The following is a 22,942-nucleotide window of genomic DNA, read 5'->3' as shown; positions in this document are numbered from 1 at the left end:
TCCGCTCCCCGCACTCGCTGCCCCGTGTCCGTGCGGCGCTGGCGGCGCAAAATAATGCCCGAAACCCGACCCTGAGCTCCCGGCTCTGCAGGAATGTCGGAAAAGAGGCGGCGGTTCCCCCACCCCCCCCCACCCCCTTCCCGATCCCTTTCCTCAGGCCCGCACTCAGCACAAAGCCCTTCCCCGCGTTCCCCGGCTCCAGTTCCCTCCTGGCGGTGCCGGTACCGATCACCCCCGCGTCCCCTCGGTCAGCTCCGAACGTGGTGACCCACATTTTGCAGCAGACAAAACTGGGGCAGCCGCTGCCACCGGCTGAGCTCAGCCCCTGCCACTGCAAACAGCGCTGCGGGGCTCCGGGCTGGGGGAGCTGAGGGTGGGAGCGCCCCGACCTGCGAGTCCCCATCCCCGGGGCACGGCTCGGGCTCCGCACCCTGCTGTGCCATCCAACACAAGGCACCGGGGCTGCTCTGCCCTCCCCATCCTCCCCTGTGTAACCCAGAACTGCCCCACACCTCACCCAGGCAGCAATACCTGCTCAGGGAACTCAATGTGTGTAGGCTGCACGCCCCGTGTCGGGCAGGGTTGCTCAGCGGGATCCTAATGTGTCCCAGCTCAGTGCTATAGGGAGCGGGGTGCAGGGATGGGGATGGAGAAATGCAAGGGCAGGGATGAAAGGACAAGTGAAGGGGTGGGGGTGCAGGGAGCCAGGAGCAAGGCACAGCCATGCAGAGCTAGAATTCATAGGGTAAAGGCAGGATGGAGCCCTGGGATGGTTCCCTGATGGAACCCCATGCATGTTCGGGATAGCTGAGCCTTTGCCCCTTCAGCCTGGATTTCAGATACTTGCTCAAATGGGACTTTATTATTGTAAGTGCCTGGAGGTAACCGTGGCCAAGTTTCTGCCTGGGGCCAAGCCAGAGTCAAGCTGTGTCCCTGGGGCACCCTCTGCATGGCAAGGTGCTGGGGACCCAATGCCCTGCCATCACCCAGGGGTGGGCAATGTGTGCACCCCATCCCTTAGTCCTCATGCTGAGACCCCCGAGCCTTATGGCAGTGCCGGGGAGGCTGGTGGCTGCTGTGATGGATGGCCAGGCCTTGCCAAGCGCGGCATGTTTGGCCGACGCCGTGTTTGTCTTGGCAGGGGCGGGGATGTCATCTCCTCCACTTGCAGGGTGACGAGCTGGGAAAGGCAGCGGGGGGCTGCCCATGGGGCTGCCCTGATGGAGAGCAGCCCCACACGTGCCCCAGGGCCATCCTCAGGGCAGGGGCTGAGCACAGGCAGGGGCTGAGCTTGGTGTCACCTGCGGGAGATGAAGGATTTTAGGATAACCTGCCCATTTTCTGGGCCCAAGAAGGGCTCTCAGGAGGCAGCCGGACAGCGGAGACGAGGAGCTGCAAGTTGTGCCATGTAAGTGGGTCAGTGGCACAGCTGTGGGCATCAGTGGGCACCAAAGGAGCTCGGGAGGACACGCGTGTGGCAGCGGGAATGGCTCAAGGGCTGCAAGAAACTGGGGCATCTCCGTGCACGTGGGTCTGCAAAGGGAAGGTTTGATGAGAGCTGGTTTGGGGCGTGGGGTGAGAATAGGAGCAGTGCAGGGAGGTCTGGGGGTGGTACATTACCTGGTGCTCAGTGTCATGGCGCCACAGGTGCTGCCTGCTGCCACCGTGACCCCTTTGTATCCACCCGCAGGACGTTCCTGGCAGCACAAGGCTCCTCGGTGCTGAGTTTTGGGTGGGCCCCGGGGGTCTCCCCCAGGTCTTCTCCCCCAGGACACCTTCAGGGATGCAGGATGCGCCCCATATCGGTGCTGCATTCCTCTGCAGGGCGGTGAGGACGTTCAGGCTCAGTGCAGATGGGGTGGGATGGCGCCGCTGGGGGCTGGGCGCTGTTTGAGCCCCCTCCCCACCCCCCGGCTCCTGCTGCCCACACCCTCCCCTCTCCCCATCCATTTCCCAGCACAAAAATCCTGCAGAAGTGATGTTCCGCTCTGCAAAGCAGGTCGCCGTGGCAACCAGGAAGGGGGTACGGGGCCTGGGCCCCACTAGGCACAGACCCCACATCCCACAGCCCCCCAGGCTCTGTCTGAGGGGTGGGAGCCGCGTCCCTCCCCTGTCCCTGCCCAGGTTCAGAGCCACCCATGGCCTGGAGCTCCGTGGCAGCCAGGGCAGGGAGGATGCTTTGAAAGCCCCCAGCCCCCCTGCCAACCTCCGCAGGGTAATTTCCATTTTCAAACCCCATTAAATAGGAGCCTTTTCCCTCTTTGTTTCTCTTCTCCTTCTGTTCTTCCCCCCACCCTTTAGCTCTTTGTCAGCTAAAAATACGCAACCCACCGGGGAGGGCGAGCTGGGACCCGCTGTGCTGCAGCCCCTCTGTATCCCCCCTGGTGCTAAGGGTGTGTGTGGGGATGGGATGGGGCTCGAGCTGTCCCATAAGCTTGGACTGAGGGTAAACGCCTGGAAGCACAAGCACAAACCGGGTGTGGGGCAGGAGAAATAGGACAGGATGGAGGATGTTGGGCTGCTGGCACCCTGCGCTGAGAGCAGGAGAGGGGCAGGCAGGAGGATGCGCCGTACCTGGTGTCATTGAGATCCTTTGTGCCAAAGCAGCCGATGGAGGAGAAAAACAGCCCGGGGCGAATCGTTCAGAGAGAGGCTGAGGGAGCCAAAGGGAGAGAGAGATAAAACCGGGATGAATCACCGCAGCGGGCAGCACTCACCTGTGCCACGAGGCTGCCAATGTGCTGAGCTGCCCCGGGGCACCGGGCGGGCACATGCAGCCTAATGGGAACTGCAGAGACACGGCATCCAGATCCCAGCTCTGCTGAAAGGTCACGGGCACAGAGCTGGCACCGCTCGGCTTGTTCCCACTGCTGGTGTGATTTGTGCAGAGACACGAGGTGGGAAAATGCCTCAGGCGCCGCTTAATAACCATCGCAGGGCTCTGCTCCAACACCAAGCATCTGGGTGAGGGGAGGAAGAGGGGATGGATGGACAGACGGATGGATGGACAGACAGGTGGATGGATGGTTGGCTGGGCAGTGGATGGATGGAGGGATGGATGGATGGATGGAGGGAGGGACTGATGGATGGATGGATGGATGGATGGATGGATGGATGGATGGATGGATGGATGGATGGATGGAGGGATGGATGGCAGCTCAATGGCTGGTTGGATGGACATGACGTGGGAGGGACAATGGGTCAGGGACAGTGAATGGGGGACAGCGTGTGAGCGGGGGCACATCTCGGGCGGGTGAGTGGGTGGATGGATGGACGGATGGATGGATTGATGGGCGGGTGGGCGGGAGGATGGAAATGTTGGAGATTGAATATGGATGGTTGGGTGGGTGGGTGGATGGGTGGGAATGGTGATTGAATATGGATGGGTGAATGGATGATGAATGGGTAAATGCAGGACTGGATGGATAGGTAGATGGACAGAAGGATCGATGGATGGATGGACAGATAAGGGGATGGATGGGTGGATGGATGGGTGGAGGGGGGTGTGCTGGCATGCAGCAGATGGGTGTCTGGGACAGACAGAGACCTCTGCCCCCTCTGCAGCTCCCTGGAAGGAGGTGCAGGGTCTGTCCGGGATGGGGCTCACTGTGTGCAGGTTGCTCCCGGCACAGCCTGGGCTCAGCCTGTGGGGACAGGGACCCAGTGGCGACAGTGAGGACATCCCGAGCGTCCTCCCGTCCCTGTGCTGGGGCAGGTGGCATCGGGTGTCCGCAGCTGTGAGGCCGCCTCTCATCTCTGTCCAGGCTGGGGCTCGCTTTCCCATCACCTGCTGCCCTCCCGGCCCCGGGCCAAGGGGCGGCCGGGAAGGGGGGGTCAATGTGTGAGACTTGGACTTGCAGCCCTCACATCTCCCAGCCCCGAGGCAGCCACGGCTGTGTGCGCTTCGCTCCCCGCACCCCAACAACACCCCGCTCCCATCAGTGCCCATCAGCGCTGTAATTACCGGCGATAGCTGCAGGGGGAATGCCCGGGGACTGTTCCTGCTGCAGGCAGGAGCCGTGACCCTCATTTCAATCTTCCCTTTGGGCGACAGAGCGGATGTGCCTGTGCAGACGTGTGTGTTTTTCTGTCTGCGTGCTCATCGCTGTGCATTTCCAAGCCGGCTTTGCACGCCCGTGAGACTGCTGCAGCCCTTCGCCGAGATGCTGCTCAGCGTGCGCAGCCTAATGAGCCGGCACGGCAGAGTTAATTGAGGGGACTGTGAGCAGCACTTGTCATTAAGGAAGCGCTGCAGCAGGTACAGCAGTGAGACGCTGCCTGCCTGTCCCCCCAGGCTGACAGCAGCCCTGCAGGGATGGTGACAGCCCGCATCCCACGTCCCAGTGATGGGGATGCAGCCGCAGGGCGCCCAGGAGCATCCAAGAAGGGAAGGATGGAGGTTGGGTCCCTGTTGTGCCAATTAAGTTTGGGATAATGCTCGTGGGCAGAGGGGACAACAAACTCCCCCAGGCCTCAGTGGGGCCAGGTGCTGCACAAGGGCGTCCTGTATGGAGACACTGGCTGGGTGCAGTGGGATCCCCCAGTAGGGTGGGTGGTAGGGAAACCCTAAGAGCTGCGACACCACAGTGAGGCATCAATTGGGGCTGGCCTGTGGTTTTCATCCCCAGGACTGCGACAGTGAAGCCCCCCATGACGTCCCCACAGACCCTCTCAGCCAACCATTCATTGCTATGGGACATCATGAGGGTGGGGTGACTTGTTGTGCCTTCACTCTGACCCCTAAATAGTGCAGGGGGTCTGGAGGTGAAGACACGGCGCATTCATCCCTCTTTCCCCATCTCATCTTTGTGCACCCCCAGGCTGGCAGCACGGTGCCCCCCCCATCTCCCATCACCTCCCCCAGCCCCATCTCACTGCTCCTTATCTCCCAGTTCCCACTGTGGCAGAGTTGCGATGCAGGGCGCTGCGTCCCCAGGGAGCGGCAGAGCCGAGCGATAAGGGAACGGCAGCGAAGAGGAGAAATTACCTTGCCTGAATGTTAAAAACTTCATCCCCGTGTTGCTGTGGTAACCAGAAAGGTGCATCACGTTGCTGTGACAACCCCGAAACACCCAGGTTTTGCCTGGCGGGTTCAGAAGCGTTGGGGTTTTGGGGAGGGGTGGGATGTGCAACCTGGGCACAAGTGTCGCAGCTCAGCCCTGCTGTCACACACAGCTCACAGCGCTGCGGGGAGGGGGCTCCCAACACAACCACATCCCAAGGGTGGTGGGTGGGGAGGGGGCTTTTGGCCACTCATATCTGCTGTGGGGCACACGGCGCCATGGGCACAGGGGGATGTGGTGCACCTGGCTCACGGCCCACGGGCAGCATTGTCTGATCGCACGTAAAGCTGCGTGCCACGGAAATAGCCCCCGCGGAGCAGCAAATAGCAGGTGACTCACACAGAGCCAAAGGGTCCAAAATAGCCCCAACGGAGCCACCTAAAATTAGTCTGTGCCGGGAGGTCCCGGCTGGGTGTCCTTGCCAGGGCACAGCACTGCTGGGGGTCCCAGAACCGCACCACGCACCCCAAAAGAGGAGGAGTAGGAGGGGAAAGAAGGGGACTTTGCAATGGGTGCCTACCAGGATCCCACCCTAAGCAGGAGCAGCCCATCCCACAGCACACACAGGGCCGAGGCTTTGCCCCCTGCCCCCAGGGCAGCCCCGCTGCACCCAGCGTGTGGAACCCACTTAATTAGAGGAAGGGATGAATAATTCCTTTTTATAATGCAGCGCGGTGCGGCAGATGCCGTGTGCATGGGCTGCGCGCGCCGCACGCGGGAGCCCGCGTTAATTCTGCTCTCAGCAGAGTTATTTATACACTGGGACATTTTTCAAAGCGCCGCTTTGATGGTCTTCCACCAGCACAGGAAAAAAAAGAAGTAGTCCATCCCAAAATAACCCCGAGTGAAAGTCACAGCTCTTCATTACGCACATCTTCAACCGGGGGGCTCGAGAGGCACAGAACAAAAAGCCGTCACATTCCTCCCATCAAATCCACCCTTTTCAAGTGCACTTCAAATGGGTTCCAACGCGCCGTGCCGGCTCCCGAGCGCTAATGATGCTGGAAGCACAAACCCTATGGGGAGCCTGGGATGGGGCTGCGGGGTTGGGGCTTTCAGCTGCTTCGAGGTGCCCAAATGAGGGGGGGGGGGGGGGGCAGAGACTCTCCCAGCAACAGGAGGGGAGCAAATCCCCAACCATCTTCATAAGGTGCCGGAGCGCAGCCTGGCCACAGCTCCCAATCTGCTCTGGTTGCTGTTAAAGGGGAGAAATAAAGGAGTAAAAAGCCATTTTTGTAGGTGCTGACAAAGTCCTGTGAAAGACATCTGTGACATGGAGCTGGGGCCCGGCCAAGGACCCCCCCCAGGGAGGGGCTGTGCCTGGCAGGGGGCCCGGGCACACACAGCAAGCAGCACAGGCAGCACCATGGATTGGCACCATGGGCTCTGCACATTGCAGGTCAGCACACTGCGGCTGGCAACCTGCAGGCAGTACCTTGGGGTGAGGTGTGGGCACATTGGATGTGCCAGATCCCAGCACTCAGCTGCTTTTGGTTTCAATGCAGAACATGGGAGCCCCCCCCCACCCCACCCCCCCCGGGCGGGATGCTGCACGCACATTGCTGCACGTGGTAGGGCAATTAGAAGCAGATTTTTTTCCACTTGAGTGGGGAAACGCAGAGCGGGCCATTCCCAAGCCCAGCCCTGAGAGTCGCACGCAAACCCCATCATCTCTGCTGGCAGCCCAGAGGGGGAAACTGAGGCACAGGCAGAGCACAGCGGGCACCTGTGGCTGCATTGCGGTGGTAATGGGCAGAGCAGAGGATTCTAGGGGGGATGCATGAAGCTATTTGGAGCTGCAGAGAGGAACATGGGGCAGAGGAGAGGCAGGGAGACCACAGCCGTGCAGTAGGGCACATGGAGCTCTGCAGTGCTCACACTGAACCACAGCCACAAAAGGCCCTGGGCAAGGAGCAGGCAGCCCTGGGCCTGCTGCTGGGGAAGCACAGCCCAATGCAGGCTGAGCCCTGATCAGGATGGGGTACACCATGCCAGGCACGTCCCTCGGCCTGTCCCCGGCCCACATGGCTGCTTTCCCATGGATATGGGTCCCCAGGGAGGCAGAGCGGGTTGCCTGAAGGCAGTGGGCCACGGCGCATTGACTCACGAACAGCCGCATTTCACTGCCTAAATTGGAGCTGCGGGTGCTGGTGGCTCTGAGTCCCAGCTCATCCTTGTGGGATTGGGGACCAGCATATCAGCCCTGCCTGGGAGCTGGCAGTGCCAGCAGCCCTGTCCGGGTTGGGAACTCACCTGGTCCCTGCCGCAGCATCACCAGCCAGCAATCCCTGGGCTCAGGGCTGGTGGGTGCCAGGGTCTGTCTGCAGGCAAACAAAGCCCCGTGCCTCCATTTCCCCAGGTGGTTCTGCAGGGCTGCAGCTCTAAGCATTGAAGCCAAGCAGCATCCTGGCAGGTCCTGCAGAGCAGGGGCTACACAAACAGCCACACAGCCTCACCTCAGGTGCCCTTAACAGAAAAGGTAAAAGAGGCACCAAAAAGCAGCACCGCAATCCAAGCAGAATCCCGTGATGATTCAAGTAACTTCTGCAGTCTCAGCCCAACCCTGCCTGGGAGCTGCCGGGCTGGGGCTGGAGATCAATCGGCTGCAAAGCAGCAGAGCAGTGTCCCCCGGTGGAGGCAGCTGTGCCACGCGTGCCCCCTGGTGGCACAGCCCCGCCGGCACAGCGCAGCCCCCAGGGTAAGGCACACGCACTGCAGTGCCCAACCACGGCCGTAGCTTCCATACCTCAGCGTTGGACGGCGGTGCCATAAACGCCCCGAGTCAGATTTGGAACCACATGCAGCAGAGCTTCCATCCCACCGTCAATGCACAAGAGGGTACGGAGAAGAACCGCTCCTCTATCCCCCCCAGGAGCACGGTGAGGAGCACAGGACCAGCAGCACAGGCAGAGGAGGCTGAAGGCACTTGGCACTAACTGAGAAACAACCTCTGGCAGAGGAACTCGCTGTGAACCAGCCTCCAGCAGCTCCCTGACACTCCCCCTGTAAGGCCGAGCCAAGGCTGTGCACAGCACAGAAACCCTGTAACACAGAGGGTTCACAGAGGAACACCACCACTATCCACCCCTGCTATAGCTACCTGCTGCTGCCGTGCTGAACCTGACACCCTGAGGGCAAGATACAAGCAGGGCAATGCGTGGAGAGAAGGCAGGACGAAGCCTCACCAAGGGAAAAAGCAGAATGACAGAAAGGACAAGCGGCATTGACAACTTATTCTTCATTCGACCCAACGAGAAAAACAGTAAGAGAAACACTTTTGGATGTATTTCATTTGGAAACGAGCCAAACTGGCAACTAGAATCCGAGTCTTCAAAAAGTCTATACAAAGATGTATCATACAAAATGTACAGGAAATTCCTCAAAAAAAAAAAGAACCAGACGATACAACAAAAGGAGAGCAGAGACGGTGTGAAACCACAGCTACCACGTCCCAGCCCTGCTGTGGAGGGCAGGAGCAGCACCCAGCCAAGACGCTCCGAACACAGAATACATTACACTATGTACACGGCCGTACAAACATCAGCATCCCCCTTTGGTCTAACGAGGAGCACTCCAGCATGAAGTTGGGGCAGCCTGCACAATCTGCTCGTGGAAGTGTGACATGCTGAGAGGGACAAAGTCCGAGGGAATGAAATGGTCAGCTCTAACCCATAACCAGCATACAGCCAGCTCACCAAAGCTACAGTTTTACTCCATCTCTGTGAAGCGAGCAAACATGGCTTTCCGCACTGCGTCTTTGTAGGAATCTGCAGTAGAAACACCGTAGGAGCTGCCCTTGGCTCCCAGGCCAGCGCCTCGCATCCGCACTTGGGCCTGCAAGGGAAGAGACACGGCATCAGCTGTGGGGTGCAGGGCAGAGCACAGAACACTGGTCACACTGGTTTTCGTATGTTCACCCAGGGCATCTTACAGAGATAACACCAACACCATGGACACAAACCCCACAACTACTGGCTTAAATCCACCCATCCCACCCTGACTGGGTGGGCAGCAATAGCTCCCAGCAGAGTAACACAGAACGATGTGCTGGTATAGAGGCACCTGGCCTGCAGCACCCTGCAGACGATGCTGACCAAGAGGGAAGCACTGGCCCTTCACCCTACACAGAGGGCAGCTTTGCCATGGGATGAGATAAAGAGGCAGTGGATAGCACGGTGCCTTCCACAGGACCTCAGCAGTAAGTGCTTCTGAATCAAAAAGGCACCGGACCTGAGGAAGCACCCATCTGTACTCACCTCAATAGGTGCAGTGATGCCCTGGCATTTCCTTCCCAAGCCTGAACCTTCCCTCCAGCCCATGGCCTGCAGCATCTTGTTGCCTATATTACTGTTGTCGAGGCCATCTTTGGTGGGCTGCTCATAATTCCTGCAGGACAAAAAGGTCAGTTAATCACACTGCTTGTCAGAAGGTGAAGCAATGACCCAGGAGCTTCCAGGTACATACACTGTGCCAGCATCGTAGACCTTCTTGCGCTTTGGCTCCGGGGGCTCTGGGATGCCGTACTTCTCTCGCCTCTCAGCTGCTCTGTCTCTGTATTTCATCTGCAACCAGATTTAGTATTGCTCTGAAGGTAAGTTTATTTACTACTTTTATGCAAGCATGTAAACATTTAGCTTTACTGTTCAGTGTCAGTATTTAGTATCGGGATAAAAATGCATGGCTGCTCTGCGAGCTGTGTAAGCAAGCTGAATGCCTGCCATTACAGAGAGCTGCCCGCTGCAGACTGCCAACACGTGGCTTGGTCAATGCCAACAGAAAGAACTGGAACAACTCCCCAGGGCTGATCAGAACCTGTGGTGTGGTACAACAGCCCAGCACCAGCCAGGACCTGCACAATCAGCCGTCTGACTGCTGCTGGAAGGTCACCGGACCTGGTCCTAGAGCCCCTGTATTGCTCCACTTCTGTGAGGCAGGAAGAACCCTTCCCTGATAAGCAGCAGCTGTGGTGTACGAGACATTTCTCCCTGTTCAACAGGACAGCTCTGAACCTTGGCCCAAGAATGGCTAGGCTTACACGGCTTATCTCATTAGCATCAAGTCAGGATAAGGAGAGCTCAGCATTATCTGTGCAAGCCCTTTTCCATTAGCCACTCATCCTTTATCTGCTCATCTGAACACTGACCTCTCTCTCACGCAGTTCCAAGGCTTCAAGTTCCTGTTCTGAGAGCTTTGATCTCCTATAGATATCCATGTTTTGCTGCAACAAGAAGAGATTCACATTAACATGAGATGCAGAGCACATCAAGCAGGATGGACAACAGCTCTTTGTAAGCTGACTTCTGGGAAAGAAGCAACCCACCTGCCAACTGCTTTTAGCAGTAGGAAGAAAAGCATTCCCAACAGCACTTTGCTTTACACACTGTGTTAGGGGTATCAATCACCTTCCTGACAACACAGCACACATACCTTGTGCAAGTCTGATAGCTGCTGGTGCCGAATCAGCGCATCTTTGTTTGGGAACTGCCTCCTACACAGCAGGCAGGCCATCTTCTTCCAGTCAGTCAACTTCTCCTCCTCGTTCTCCATTCTTTCTAGTAAGTCCTCGTCGTTATCGCTGTCGCCGCTGTAGGCAGCCACGAGACCACGCTGGAAGGAAAGGCAGCATTAAGAGGTGGGTGCAGACATTAAGAGCCCAGAAAGAAGGCTGGCATGCAGGAGAGACAGAACCTTCTCAATGCTAAAGGGTGAGACAGCTTAAAAGAACCACGTGCTGCAGTAAGGCTGCTAGACCAACAGTAGTCTAAATGGAGGTTCTGAGGTTTCCGAGACTTTGAGGCCTGAGGTCAGGACAATTTCTCTCTGCACCTCTCAGCCTCCGAACCTACTGCACTTGCACAGGGTCACTGTAAGCACCACAGCTTTCCAGAGAGGCTGCTGTGGAAATCCAGACTGAAAGGCAGGCATCTGCCAGTCCTCCTCTTGAGAGTGCTTGACACATGACAGCAAGCTTTAGGAATACAGGAACCCCACCTCCTCCACCACCCACAAAGCAACCCACCAAGCGTCTCATGCTCACCTTCAGTGGATTTTCATCTTCACCATTTTTCATCACCTCTGGCAGGATCTGCTGCCTCTCAGACAGAGCACCCTAAAAGACAAGAGCACCATGAGCACCAAGCTCTGCCACACCACACTTTGCAGCACGCTTCTCACCAGCCTCACCTTCTTCTCAAAAAGGGCAAAGCCTGCATCTGCAGCAGCCGATTCTTTCCGTTCTTCCTCCCTGGTGCTCAGAGGCTGGAAACTGTTTTTGAAATTCTCTTTCTGCTTGTTCAAACTCTTTGCCCAGCGCTCCATATCTTTAGCGATCTAAAGAAAATAAAGAGTGGTTTGCTCAGACCCTTGCCTTCATAGACACCTGTCTCCTTCGATGCTGTTTCAACTACTCCACTTGCACAGACACCCCAGAACAAGGCAACTTCACTACCTTTTACACTGCAGCTGCTTCCCCGTATACAGTGTTCAAAAATAGTGCAAAGAAGTGCAGTCTGCCTGTTTCACTGTACGAACCCTTCTTATCAATCCACTCCTCTTCTAACTGGCAGCTCAGTTGTACTCCCACTGGTCCTGGCATCATTTCGTATGCATCTCTCCTATGCAGTAGTTATTTCTGCACCAAAGCCTCTGCCAACCCCGCCTCTCCTCAGCCCTGCACAATGTCTGCAACGTGCAGGTACGCATTCCACCAAGCAACCAGGATTGTTTTGTCACCAGAAGGGCAAACTGTAATCTCACCCCACAGAAGACATCAGCACAGTTACGATCCCACTTTGGCTTTTACCTGTTGAGCTGTTTTGCTCTTAGGCTTCTCTTTCTTCTCCTTCACTTCTTTTGTGGTGGTTGTGGTCGCCGTTTGTTGGTACGTGATACCCTCCGCTGCAGGCATGTAGGTCTCTTTTTCACCATCCCAGTACAGATACTGCTGGGTTAAGGCATTGTAGTAATACTGACAAAGAGAGGAAAACCATCAGATAGTTACACACACCATGTAAGCCAAGCATCAAAAGGGAGAACCCGAAGAAGCAGACTGAGTCAACCTAAAGCATCACATGGAAAGGAGCTCCTCAGAGCAACCCAGACCTCCACAAAGGAGGCAAAAAACACAGAGTGGCTGAAGCCTGTGTCCTCAAACACATATTTGCCTGACAGCACTATGGAAATCTTTATGCCTCTCCCAAGAGAGGGTACAGCAAAGCCCAGAGCTGTGTGCTCTTCGCTTCACAATGAAACAGCTTACTGACAGTTAACAATGTATATGTGTGACCCAACACAGGCCAAACTGGGGGAAAAAATAAGGGCTATAACCAGAGAGAAATGAAATAGCAGCCCCTGCTGCAATGGGTATTTTGTACCTCAGAATTCCAGTTTCACTCATAAAGCAACAGATGCAGAACTAGTTAGCAACAACAGTTAAAGATAGGTGGTAAGAACCTGCATTTACCTGAGAGTTAGGATCGTAGTAGAGCCCTGTTACAGGATCATAGTAATATCCTGAAGATTCATCGTACTGGTAGGTGGATGTATCAGGGACAGCTGCAAAAAAAAGCCCAAGTATGAGACAGGGTCATTTCTGACCAACTCACATTGGTTCCATTGTACAGTTCAACTACAATTCTGAAATCATTAAGTGCCTGCAAATCACTCCTACCATCTGTGGAGGACACACTGCCAGGGGCAACTGCACCGCTGACTTTTAGAGGTAGAACACTTGGCTAAAGCAAAGTTTCTTGCTTGCTAGAGGAACAGACACCCATCACAGCACAACTCCTCCGTGCTTACCATACTTGGTTCCAGGGACTACACCAGTTGGGGCAGCTGTTTGTGCCTGAGTGCTGGTGGTAGCTGGTGCTGCTTGTGTCTATAAGAAAATAGAAGAGATCTGGATGAGAAAGATCTGTCACCGAGGTGCAAAAAAACAAGGACAGTGAGCCAAAGCACATGCAGCCCACACTAAGCATGCAAGAGCTAGCTCCTCTTTGCCAGTACACTTAGTACTCGTCTTTAACAAAGAACAGAACTATCACAGAAAAGAAATAGGAGGTGACTCTTCTATAAACACAAGAGCTGCATCTAACTTCACTCGTGACATTTCACAGCTCTGCTGCACCACACTCTCTTTAAAGAGTGTGCAGAGGCCACAGTTAAGCCAGATATCCCACCAAGTGAAGCCCTGGCAACGAAAGCAAGGAGTGCCACAATTACCGGGGAGTCAGGCGAGTTTGTCTGTTGGTTATAGAGCTGAGGACTCTGGGACACAACTGCAGCCGTGGTGGTGGTGACTGGGGCTCCTGCCAACACAGAGCAGTAATGGATAAGCCAAATGATTTGTACCACAGTACTTCATCCTAGGGCTAAAATTACTCTGTTTACAGTTTCAGATCCTAATTCCAACTCCAGCAGCCAAACAAGGCAATAAACATTCAAAAGGAGACAAAAACAGTGGGTATTTTCTATCCAGACAAGGAACAGTTTCCTTTTCAGGAGGAAATATTTTGCTCTCAAAGCCAGTGATTCCTGGCCTCTGACAGCTGCCAGCACTGAGGATTTCTCTAGAGCTGCTCACTCAGTTCTCATGAGTTCAAGGCTTTTTGTCAATATTCTGATGGCAGCTGCACTCATCTCACAGACCACAGGTCCCATGTGAACAAACTCACAATGCTCCTCTAGGAAATACACATCCATTCACACATAATGGAAGCAAAATCTGTGAGTCCCCCTTTACTGAGGAAATTAACTTAAAAGCTAAAGCAAAATATCACTACTGCCTATCATCGCAAACAACAGCATCTCCCACACGTTGGAAACACCACCTGATATGGTAGCTGCATCTGAGTCCAACACACCTCCTTGGTTTTGGTAGTATTGCTGATAATCCTGGGAGTACTGCAAAGAAAAAGGAACAGAAACACAGGATGAGCAGGTACCCATACTTTAGCAGCTTGCAGGCTACAGCAGAGCCAACACCACCAACCTGAGTATACTGTGTGTAGCCATCCTGTCCTGACTGGAGGTAGCTGTAGTCAAGGGTGCTGCCTTCTCCAGTTTGAGGCTGAAATTGAAGCAGGTTATTGTTATCAGAGACAGGTAAAAACTACTGCATTTAACAACTTCAGTGCTGGTTATGCTCCAGCCTAAACCAGAGCTCCAGATTTACATGGATAACAGGACTGTGAGCAAGACTCCAAACCCTACCTGAGTGGACGACCACTGTGCTGCAGCAATGGCTGTACTTGCCACAGAGAAGGCGCTGACTCTGTTCCCATCTGGCAGAAGCAAGTCTCTGAAAGCACAGGAATCACACACCTGAGTAAGCACTGCTTTTTCTGAAGTGACCATACACAAGGAGGTAGAGTCTGCCAGCATGCATGGGTTTCTTGGCAGGTCTTAAACATTCTGATTGCCATGATTGTGCCAAAGAACTGCTTGGCAGGTAGAGGAGCTATGATCAGTGTTGTACAGTCAATAACCAGCCACAAGGCTTCCAATGAAACAACTGTGCTGTGTATGAAAGCGGCTACAATGGCAGCGACGGAGGACCAGCGATGCAGACGATAAGGAACAACTGCTGTCGCTCTCCTCACACACAATAAGGAAAAGGAGACACGTAACAAAAGACACTTAAAGGAAGCAGAACTGGAGTGATGGTAATCTTAAAAGCCACAGAGACAGCCATGAATCTTTGTATTTATGAAGGGGTAAGGGGGGAAATGAACTGCGACTGCAACTCACTTTCTGGCACTCTTTGCAAAGTCAACACCAATTGTTTTGCCATCAATTTTTAATGGTGGCTGAAGACTTTGTAAAATCTGCAACAGTTGGGAAGCATCCTACAACAAGAAACACTCATTATTATGAAAAGCAAGTTACTGGAGAGGACACACAAGTTCCCAGAGTTCCATCTTTTCACACACTGCTAGAAACATTTAAAGCTATGGTAACACCTCTGTACCCCCTCACACCATACATGCTGAATACAACAGGATTATAGCCTGCTGACAGTGAGCTTCCCACAAACGCAGGGTCACTGATGACTAAACACTTCAACTGTCATCTTTATCAAAAAGCTCTGTTTGTCCCAAATGACTCCAAAAGGCAGCCCAGCAGAGGCTGTCATCAACCACCCGTTTTCATCCAACACTGAACTGTTGAACTCTGCTTAAAGCAAGTCCAAACAGACCACACTGATTGTCAATTTGAACATCTCCAACAACAGAGGTTCCAGCACCCCTCTGGGAGCCTTCTTCCAGTGTTCAACTTCACACAAAAGGAAGACATTCTCCTTGTACCTTACACTGCCATTTCCCACGTTTCAGTGTGCCTGCTGCCCTCACCATACACCCTTTGAGAACATCTCTGCCACCATTACAGCCTTGCTCTGGATGACGCTGAGAGCAGCAAGATTCCCCCTCCTTCACCTTCTCAAGGTGAAAGGAGCCCAATCCTATGCACTTCCTCACACTGTACACTCCAGCCTTTTATTGTGATCCAAACAACCCCGGCCCATTATTTGTGACCCACGTATGAAGCGAGCTTTCAACCCAGAACTGCACTCTGCCATGAACACTTTTCCCCTGTGTTCACAGCATCCCCCCCCTACTTTCCTTCCAAGCTGCAGCTAACAATGAAAGGCTCTGACACATTTAGTATTTGTTCAATGATCTATGAACCCCCAGGGAACTGGGGCAGACCTCAGCACAAAACCAATAAGGCCCTCACCATGGCAGAAGACAGCTGCACAAATGCAAAGCCTCTATTTTGCTGAGTCTGCTTGTCTTTGATAAGACGAATATTATTGACTGCCAGAGAAGCATACGGAGACAAGGCAGTCATGATGGATTCCACTACTGTGTGAGGAGCAATGTTTCGGAGAATGATGGCTGAGGAAAAAAGAAAGTATGACATTAGCTATGTACATAAGAACTTGAAGTGCTCTGAAAAGCCTTAAAAAAACAAACCAAAAAAACCCCACCACCAAACCCAAAACAGCAGCAGTTTTGGACAAGAGCACGTTTCTGTTTCAAGAGTACAGTATTTCGAGAGTTGGCAGGAAGCACTTGCTCTGTTGGGAAGATGAGAGGGCTGTCAATACTGTTCTAATGAACGGAAAGCACTTCCTGAGCAGAAGCCCTTGCCAACATTCACACGTACCAGTCTACAAAAAGGAAACAACCTAACCATGCTAAGTGCTGTGCCCTGAGAGAGCTCAATGTGGGTGCTAAAGGACACTCTGAGGTACAAACAGGACTTTTCTGCACAGGTTCACAAGTCTCTTTTTTGCAATAATTTCAAGATGACTTACTATCGCAGTAGTAATCCACAGACTGAACGGCTTCTGCTGTTCCAGGTGGCACCTCCTGCTCTGAATCTTCACAGGAAGGAAAAACTTTAATCACAATGTTGCTCAAAGCCAGAATATCACAGGGTAGGCCACAACCTCCATTCTCTTCCAAATTCAAAGACACCCAAAGAGATGAAAGCAACTTACCAAATTTGTCCGCTCCACAGCGGAAGCATTTCAGCCTCCTTCTGAAGTTGTAAAGACAGCACTGTGTAGAAAAAAAACAGTACATCTAGTAAGGACTCCACTGACCCATAACAACGGTGGCATTTGCTGTACTTTGCTGTAAACAAGACAATCAAGCTGAGTACTGCAACAAAGCTGAACCTACTAGAATAATCAAGAACAGCAGAACTCGTGCTCATTGGTACTGCAGCTGCTTTTCAGAACACCCCAGCCACCTCTGATCAAGTCAGTAAACTATCCTGAATTACACGACTATGTTATCTGTATCGTTTAACACAGGCTCAAAAACAAGTCATCTTCATGTGATCAAAGCAGAACAAAGCCTGGTTTTGACCTTGCTACATCATCTCCACTTAAAGAGGGACAAACAAATGTACAGCAGCATGGAGCAGACAATCAATTGGGCACAAAAATGAGTCGTCACCTGGAGGATAGAGAATTCACCTAATGACGTTGCGTTCTGGTACGCTTCACTGACTGACTTCTGTATAAGCAAAAACGACAGCATCCTGCTAGTCTATTTTCCAGTACATACACAAATATTGCATCCATCAGCAAAAGCTGAAGCTCAACCTAAGGCTGAAAGTATTATTGATTTTCTAAAAAGAGATGGCAAAACCACAGAGAAATTCCCTCAGGGCCATGACTATCCTATCAGCTCTGCTGTGAGGAGCAGCTCCTGGGAGATGTGCTCTGGGTCAGGCATACATTAGTGGGAGCAACACACAACTCCACTAATGAACAGAGTCTCAGCTGGCAAGTACACCAGTGAGCCCCAACCCCTCTTATCTTCTAGCTGCTGATGTTCTCTGTGGACAATTTCACCACTCCAGGTGTTTCTACCAGCAAAACCTCTTCACTCCTGTGCCTTAGTGTTCCTCTGCTGTTGTTGACCACAAGGCCTGTATTATGCATTGTTTTGTCTTAATCACACAGCTGGTGTAAAGAACTGAAACGATGAGAAATAGATAGAAACACACACTGTACCTTGTTGCAAAGCCAGTCCTCAAATTTCGGCCTGGGGTTGCTGTAGTGCATCGCAATCTGCTTCCCCTGAATCACCAGCTTTTTCTGCAAAAGAAGTGGTTTCAGTTATTCCTGTATCGAGGCACACGTGTTCATTTTCCCATGGCAGAGCACCCTTCGGAGGAATCAGTGCTCCTGAATTAAATGGACAACATATGGGGAGGATGTGGAGGACAACCACCGCCACCTACACCCTGCCCATCCAATCCTGCAGAGAGGAGGACGAGGGCAGTAAGAGAATGGGATGTGGAGCAGAGATAAACGGAATCAGGGAGTGTTGAAAAAGTTGCCAAACACTAAACGCTGACATGGAACCAGGAAGTGTCTCGAAGGAGACAGAGTCCTAACTCGCTGCGTTCAGGATTAACACATTTTTAGGAGTCTCCTTGCCCCGTTTCTATTCACTTCTGGTATAGTATTGAGCGACTTTTTAAACATGTCCTTAGGTGACTGCTTCACTTCTTCCCCTACTCCAAATTCCCCAGACCTTTAAACAACCACATTTGCAATATTTTTCCAAGCACTTTCTTCAGAAGCGTCCCTTTGTAAATACAGTAATTCCTTCCAAAGGGACCCTGTTTAGACTTCTTGGAGGCTGGTTTACGAGTGCCATCAACCAAAACGGAACTCAGAGTGCTTTCCTTTGACTAAAGCATCAGTTCAATTGGAAGCCTGCGCATGAGTTTTGTGTTCTTCATTCAGGCATGAGCTCTCCAAAATGACTAACTAGAGCGAAGCTTCTCCTGGGGTAGGAAAAGTTCACGATGCTTTCAGCATGTCTGCTCACCCTGACTTCACAGCAATTGGGAATTTAGATTGCTTTTAGAAGCCCCAACTCTCAGCCTCGTGCTTTGCCAAGTGCGGGCACGTAGAACGCCCCTTCATTCAATATACGGACAAAGTATTTCAGTCAAACAGGCAGAAGGAAGTTAAGTCTGAGGAAACGTGCACTACAGGCCAACCCCGAGACACTTTAATACAAGAACCAGTTTTACGACAGGTTGGCTTATTGCAGAGGTACCACAGGAGCACCAGGACCAGTGGCTTCTCTGTAACAGGGTCTGACAGATACATGTAGCATGAATAAGGCTCTCACATTCTGTGCAACTATATAGGGCAAAGCCATTTCTCCTACCGGCAGGAGGGAGGGTTGGAGGGCCCAGCGCTCACTGGATATGCACACATAGAAACAAAGCTGCTGGCACAGTTGCAATACATCATTCTTTCATCTAACAGTCAGCGACCGGGCTGCCGGGGAGACTCTATGTTTTCCCTACTACTAGGGTGGCTGGGTTACTGGAGTGAATTTGAATATTTGTTTCAATAAATTATGCATCAATACAGCTTTGTATATATTAAAACTGTCTCATTTCTAAAAATGCACTCAGCATTGATTTACTGACACGAGTCCTTCTGCTGCACCCGCCCACCCTACGGAGCAGGGCACCATGAAACAGAACCAGAGCTGTGCTATGGGGAACGACTCCCAGCACAAAGCACACAGCTACCTCCATCTGCTGGAGATGCTCACAGTGCTGCTGCAGCGCCTCAACACATAAACCAATGCAGCAGAATACATTCCTCATGCTGCCCACAGACCTTCACAGCATGCACTTAGCTGTAGAAGCACAAGGGGCTCAATATACTTTGCTCGCTTCAAAAGCGTATTTAACATCTGTTGTTAAAACAGACTAAGGCACAAAAATTAGCAAATCCAAGGCGTGCCTCCAGTGCAAGTGGAAAGCAATGAGAGCACTTCCTGCACTTGGGCTCTTCATCAAATCACAGTCCAGAAAAGCCAAAATACACAGCGCAGATTTGAAGAGCCCTCAGTCCACATTAGACATATTTGGAATAACCACGTTTCTCCATCATTAGAGCCAGGTGTCTCCCCTTAACTCAGGGAACGCATCTTTCTAATGACCTGGCACATCTTTTTCTGAGCTCTACTGCAGCTTAATGCTGATGTAATGAAAATATCACAGTATCCAATGATGCCTTCTCTGGCAACAGGAGAAGTAGCAGGTGGAAGTAAATGAAGAGCCATTTATGGACTATATGCTACTCTTCCCAGAGCCAAATAAACTGATGCTGTGTGATAAGACAACAGCTCGTTTTATGAGGGAGTGCTCAAAACAGCCCATTTTCTGTCCTAACGTTAGCTGCTGTTTTGTACCACTGTTAACATTTTAATATATACAAAGCTTTTATTCATTTCAATCACTGTTATGGACCAAACCACTCCTTCCACCTTTGTTTTTTTTTTTTTTTTAACTGTACAGACTTTTTCCATTTTCAGGAATATCTAGACTTGGTGAGTGAAGCAACCTGATTGGCTTCCATCCAGCTGGTAGCATCTTGAAAGTGATAAAACTCCACGAAGGCGAAACCACGGCTTACACCTAGAGACAGCATTCAGATATAGACGGGATACTTGTGTTAGTCAGTTCCTTTAAAACAGGTGAATCTCTCTCCAACTGCTTCATTACTTCATGACAAAGCAGCTTTACAAATGCGACGTCAACTGCTGGGATCTGCTCGTTATTTTGCCATGGCAAGGAACCAAGCTCCCTTAACTGGCTACATTTCACTCCATTTGAATCCACGTTTACAGGTAACCATGCAACAGACTACATACTATTAAATGGGTTTATACTAGTATTACTTACCAATACCTGTTAACTAAAACCCCTGGAGACAGACTTCTTTTTAACAGGACGAGCTATCTACAAGTCTTCCAAAAAGCCACATTCCTTAGCCATGGCAAACGTTTATTTTTTTATTGATTGCACGTGCTTGCAGTTTGGGGATAATTCTGGACACTCTTTTGGGCTGGGGAAGAGGAAGGCCGTAGCAAAAACTGGATAAGAGCTCTCACCTGTCTTTCTCTTCATCAGCCTCACGTCTGCAGGCTGAGGACCTTCAAAGGACTCAATAAGCTCCCGGATCTGCGTGAGATTTTAATCAGACAGTTAAGTTTTCAAATATTGGCACACAGCTCAGGCAAACAGAGAAGCAACCCAACCTACAGCATGCACAAGAGATACACAGAGCACAGGGAAAAGAAGAAAACCTTTAAGGTGAACTGGAGCCTGACATGCAGCACAGAACCCACACAGCCCTGCACTGTCCTCACTTAGCTCACAGAATCATCCAGAATCTGAATCACCGTGGCCTTGAATTCCAAGGCCATCAGTACGAAATTTGGCTTACTCCAATGTTGCTACAAAGAATGCTGCTAGCACAGCCCCCTCCCTGCAAGCCTGAATACAGCCAACTCCTAACAAAGCAAACTAACACGACTGGGAGGTTCAGCTATGCATATTTCCTTAAGCCCATAGCCATGACTGCAACCTTCTAACACAATTCCCCTTTGCTTTTCACAAAGTAAGTGAGATTTGTTAAGAATACTGTCAAAAGACACTACAGGGCCAGCAGCCCTTCAGACACAACCGAGCTGCTTAAGTTGGGCATCACAAACTAGATTAAATTGAGAAGGAGCACAAAGGAAAAATAAACACGAAGAACTGGCTCCTAAGAAAAAGGTTCTCAGCAGCTCTTACTCATGCTGCATTACATACAACAGCAGTATTTACAATGTGCTGAATTAAAAGCAAAAGAAGCAGAGACCAATCACTGAGGTGGTGCAAAAGGATTCTCTGCATTAGCAACTGGTGCACAAAGATCTCAGGGTCAGGAGGGGAGTCTGCCTGAAAACAAGCCGATACACCTCGGCTTTTACAGCTGGTTCTTATCCCACCTCCCACAGCAGCTGTAACCTTGTGGTCCTGGTTGCTCAAAGAGCAAAAAGCCTCCAAGGGGGGCTGCAAGGTCTTTCTATTGCAGTCAGATGATGGCGCACAGCGCTCGCTCCTTCCCTCAGCTCCAGAGCAGCCATTTTATGGCTATCACAGCTGTACACACACAGCTCCATAGGGCTGCTCTGAGCCGAGGAGCTCAGCATCTGAGCCGCCCCACCAGCCCCTATTTCTGGCTTCCACAAAAGCCTAAAAAAGAATTAAACCACTTTTTCCTTTAACAATTCCTGGAGAGTAACAACAAACACATACAACGTGCATCTTTATCCTCTTCCAAGTGCTGAGTTGGAAGAGTAAAGAACTACACACACATAGCTTTAAAACCCACAAAAAGCTTATGGGAATCGCAGTGTTCACACAGGGTCCTGTTTAAAACAGCTTAACACTGAGGTGACCTCTGCTGTTAAACAGCAGCAGCCGGAACCCTTTCAGGATTCAAAATGGAAGCGCTCCCAACGCATTTAGAAGGGGGGGGGGAGGGGGAACATGACATGGCGCTCAACAAAATGGCAGCAGCTCTGAGCACTCCTCAAAGCTCCTTTTGCCTACTCACATCGTTCTCTGTAACCGTGATGGGGAGGCCACGCAACATGATGGTCTTGCTCTCCTTCTCGTCGTTAATGTCGTTCCTGTAGTCGTGCTCTCCGTAGTCCCCATCGGAGTGATAACCATCTTCGGATTTATCGCTGTTCCTGCGTTCCCGTTCCCTCTGGAAGCCAACAGCCGTCAGGACCCCGCTGCCACCCACCAACACCCCATTGCTCAGCCCGCATCGCTCTGCTCACCTCGGGGCTGTCGTAGTCTCTGCTGTCGTAATCTCTGTCGTAGTCTCTGCTGTCCCGGCTGTCGTAGTCCCTGCAATCCCTGCTGTCGTAGTCTCTACAGTCGTAGTCTCTGCTGTCCCTGCTGTCGTAGTCCCTGCAGTCTCGGCCGTCTCGACTATCGTAATCCCTGCAGTCCCTGCTGTCTCGACTATCGTAGTCCCGGCTGTCGTAGTCCCTGCAGTCCCTGCTATCGCGGCTGTCGTAGTCTCGACTATCGTAGTCCCTGCTGTCGTAGTCTCGATAGTCCTCGTAGCGCTCCCCGCGCCGCTCCTCGCTGCACCGTTTGTACTCATCCCTGCGGCGGCTCCGCGGCTCCCGCTCGTCTCGATCCTCCCTCTCCACGATGGAGCCGTAGCGGCCGCTGCGCTCCGTCCTGCTCACACTGAGGGGACACACCGAGCTCACACCGAGCCCCCTCCGACCCTCATCCCCCTCCGACCCTCCCCGCCTCGCCCCGCCGCCATCTCACCGCTTATCCGAGCCCATGGCGCTGCCCACGGATCGTCCCGGCTCCTGCCCGGCGCTGACCGCCACTACGCGGCGCCGAACACACGCCCGCAACCCCCGCTCCCTCAGCACAAAATGGCGCCGAGCTGACCGCCCGTCTTCTACCCAGCGGGCACCGCGCGAGCCGCCTGGAAGCTTCCAGCTGTTGCGCACGCGCAG

General features: G+C 52.5%; 1 protein-coding gene and 1 long non-coding RNA gene across 2 annotated transcripts; both read right to left on the bottom strand.

The window, feature by feature from the left end:
- Positions 1-559: 559 nt before the first annotated feature.
- LOC107319633 lies at positions 560-3,018 on the bottom strand. The gene is made up of 3 exons (XR_001557875.2): positions 2,575-3,018; positions 1,621-1,818; positions 560-1,533 (listed from the first exon to the last, which is right to left on the bottom strand). It is a non-coding gene; the product is annotated as an uncharacterized LOC107319633 (long non-coding RNA).
- Positions 3,019-8,286: 5,268 nt separating this feature from the next.
- Positions 8,287-22,880, bottom strand: RBM5 (RNA binding motif protein 5). The gene is made up of 24 exons (XM_015874628.2): positions 22,746-22,880; positions 22,238-22,658; positions 22,006-22,161; positions 20,513-20,582; positions 19,963-20,036; positions 17,596-17,679; positions 16,570-16,630; positions 16,384-16,449; positions 15,801-15,961; positions 14,814-14,911; positions 14,277-14,364; positions 14,056-14,133; positions 13,895-13,967; positions 13,287-13,372; positions 12,864-12,942; positions 12,526-12,617; positions 11,866-12,030; positions 11,247-11,393; positions 11,101-11,172; positions 10,491-10,670; positions 10,207-10,281; positions 9,528-9,625; positions 9,320-9,449; positions 8,287-8,897 (listed from the first exon to the last, which is right to left on the bottom strand). The coding sequence occupies exons 1-24, from the start codon at positions 22,760-22,762 to the stop codon at positions 8,772-8,774; spliced, it is 2,697 nt and encodes an 898-aa protein (XP_015730114.1). The 5' UTR covers positions 22,763-22,880; the 3' UTR covers positions 8,287-8,771.
- Between the last annotated feature and the right edge of the window lie 62 nt (positions 22,881-22,942).

Source organism: Coturnix japonica, chromosome 12 (assembly GCF_001577835.2).
Source record: "Coturnix japonica isolate 7356 chromosome 12, Coturnix japonica 2.1, whole genome shotgun sequence".
Lineage (NCBI taxonomy): Eukaryota > Metazoa > Chordata > Aves > Galliformes > Phasianidae > Coturnix > Coturnix japonica.
This window is presented reverse-complemented; position numbering and strand designations above follow the sequence as displayed.

Bases quoted from the DNA above. Each gene is read 5' to 3' on its own strand.
- RBM5 (XM_015874628.2), bottom strand. The intron at 22,162-22,237 runs GTGAGCAGAGCG...GTTGGCTTCCAG, and splicing joins GAGACTACGACAGCCCCGAG to AGGGAACGGGAACGCAGGAA. The intron at 16,450-16,569 runs GTAAGTTGCTTT...CTTCCTGTGAAG, and splicing joins CTGTGGAGCGGACAAATTTG to ATTCAGAGCAGGAGGTGCCA.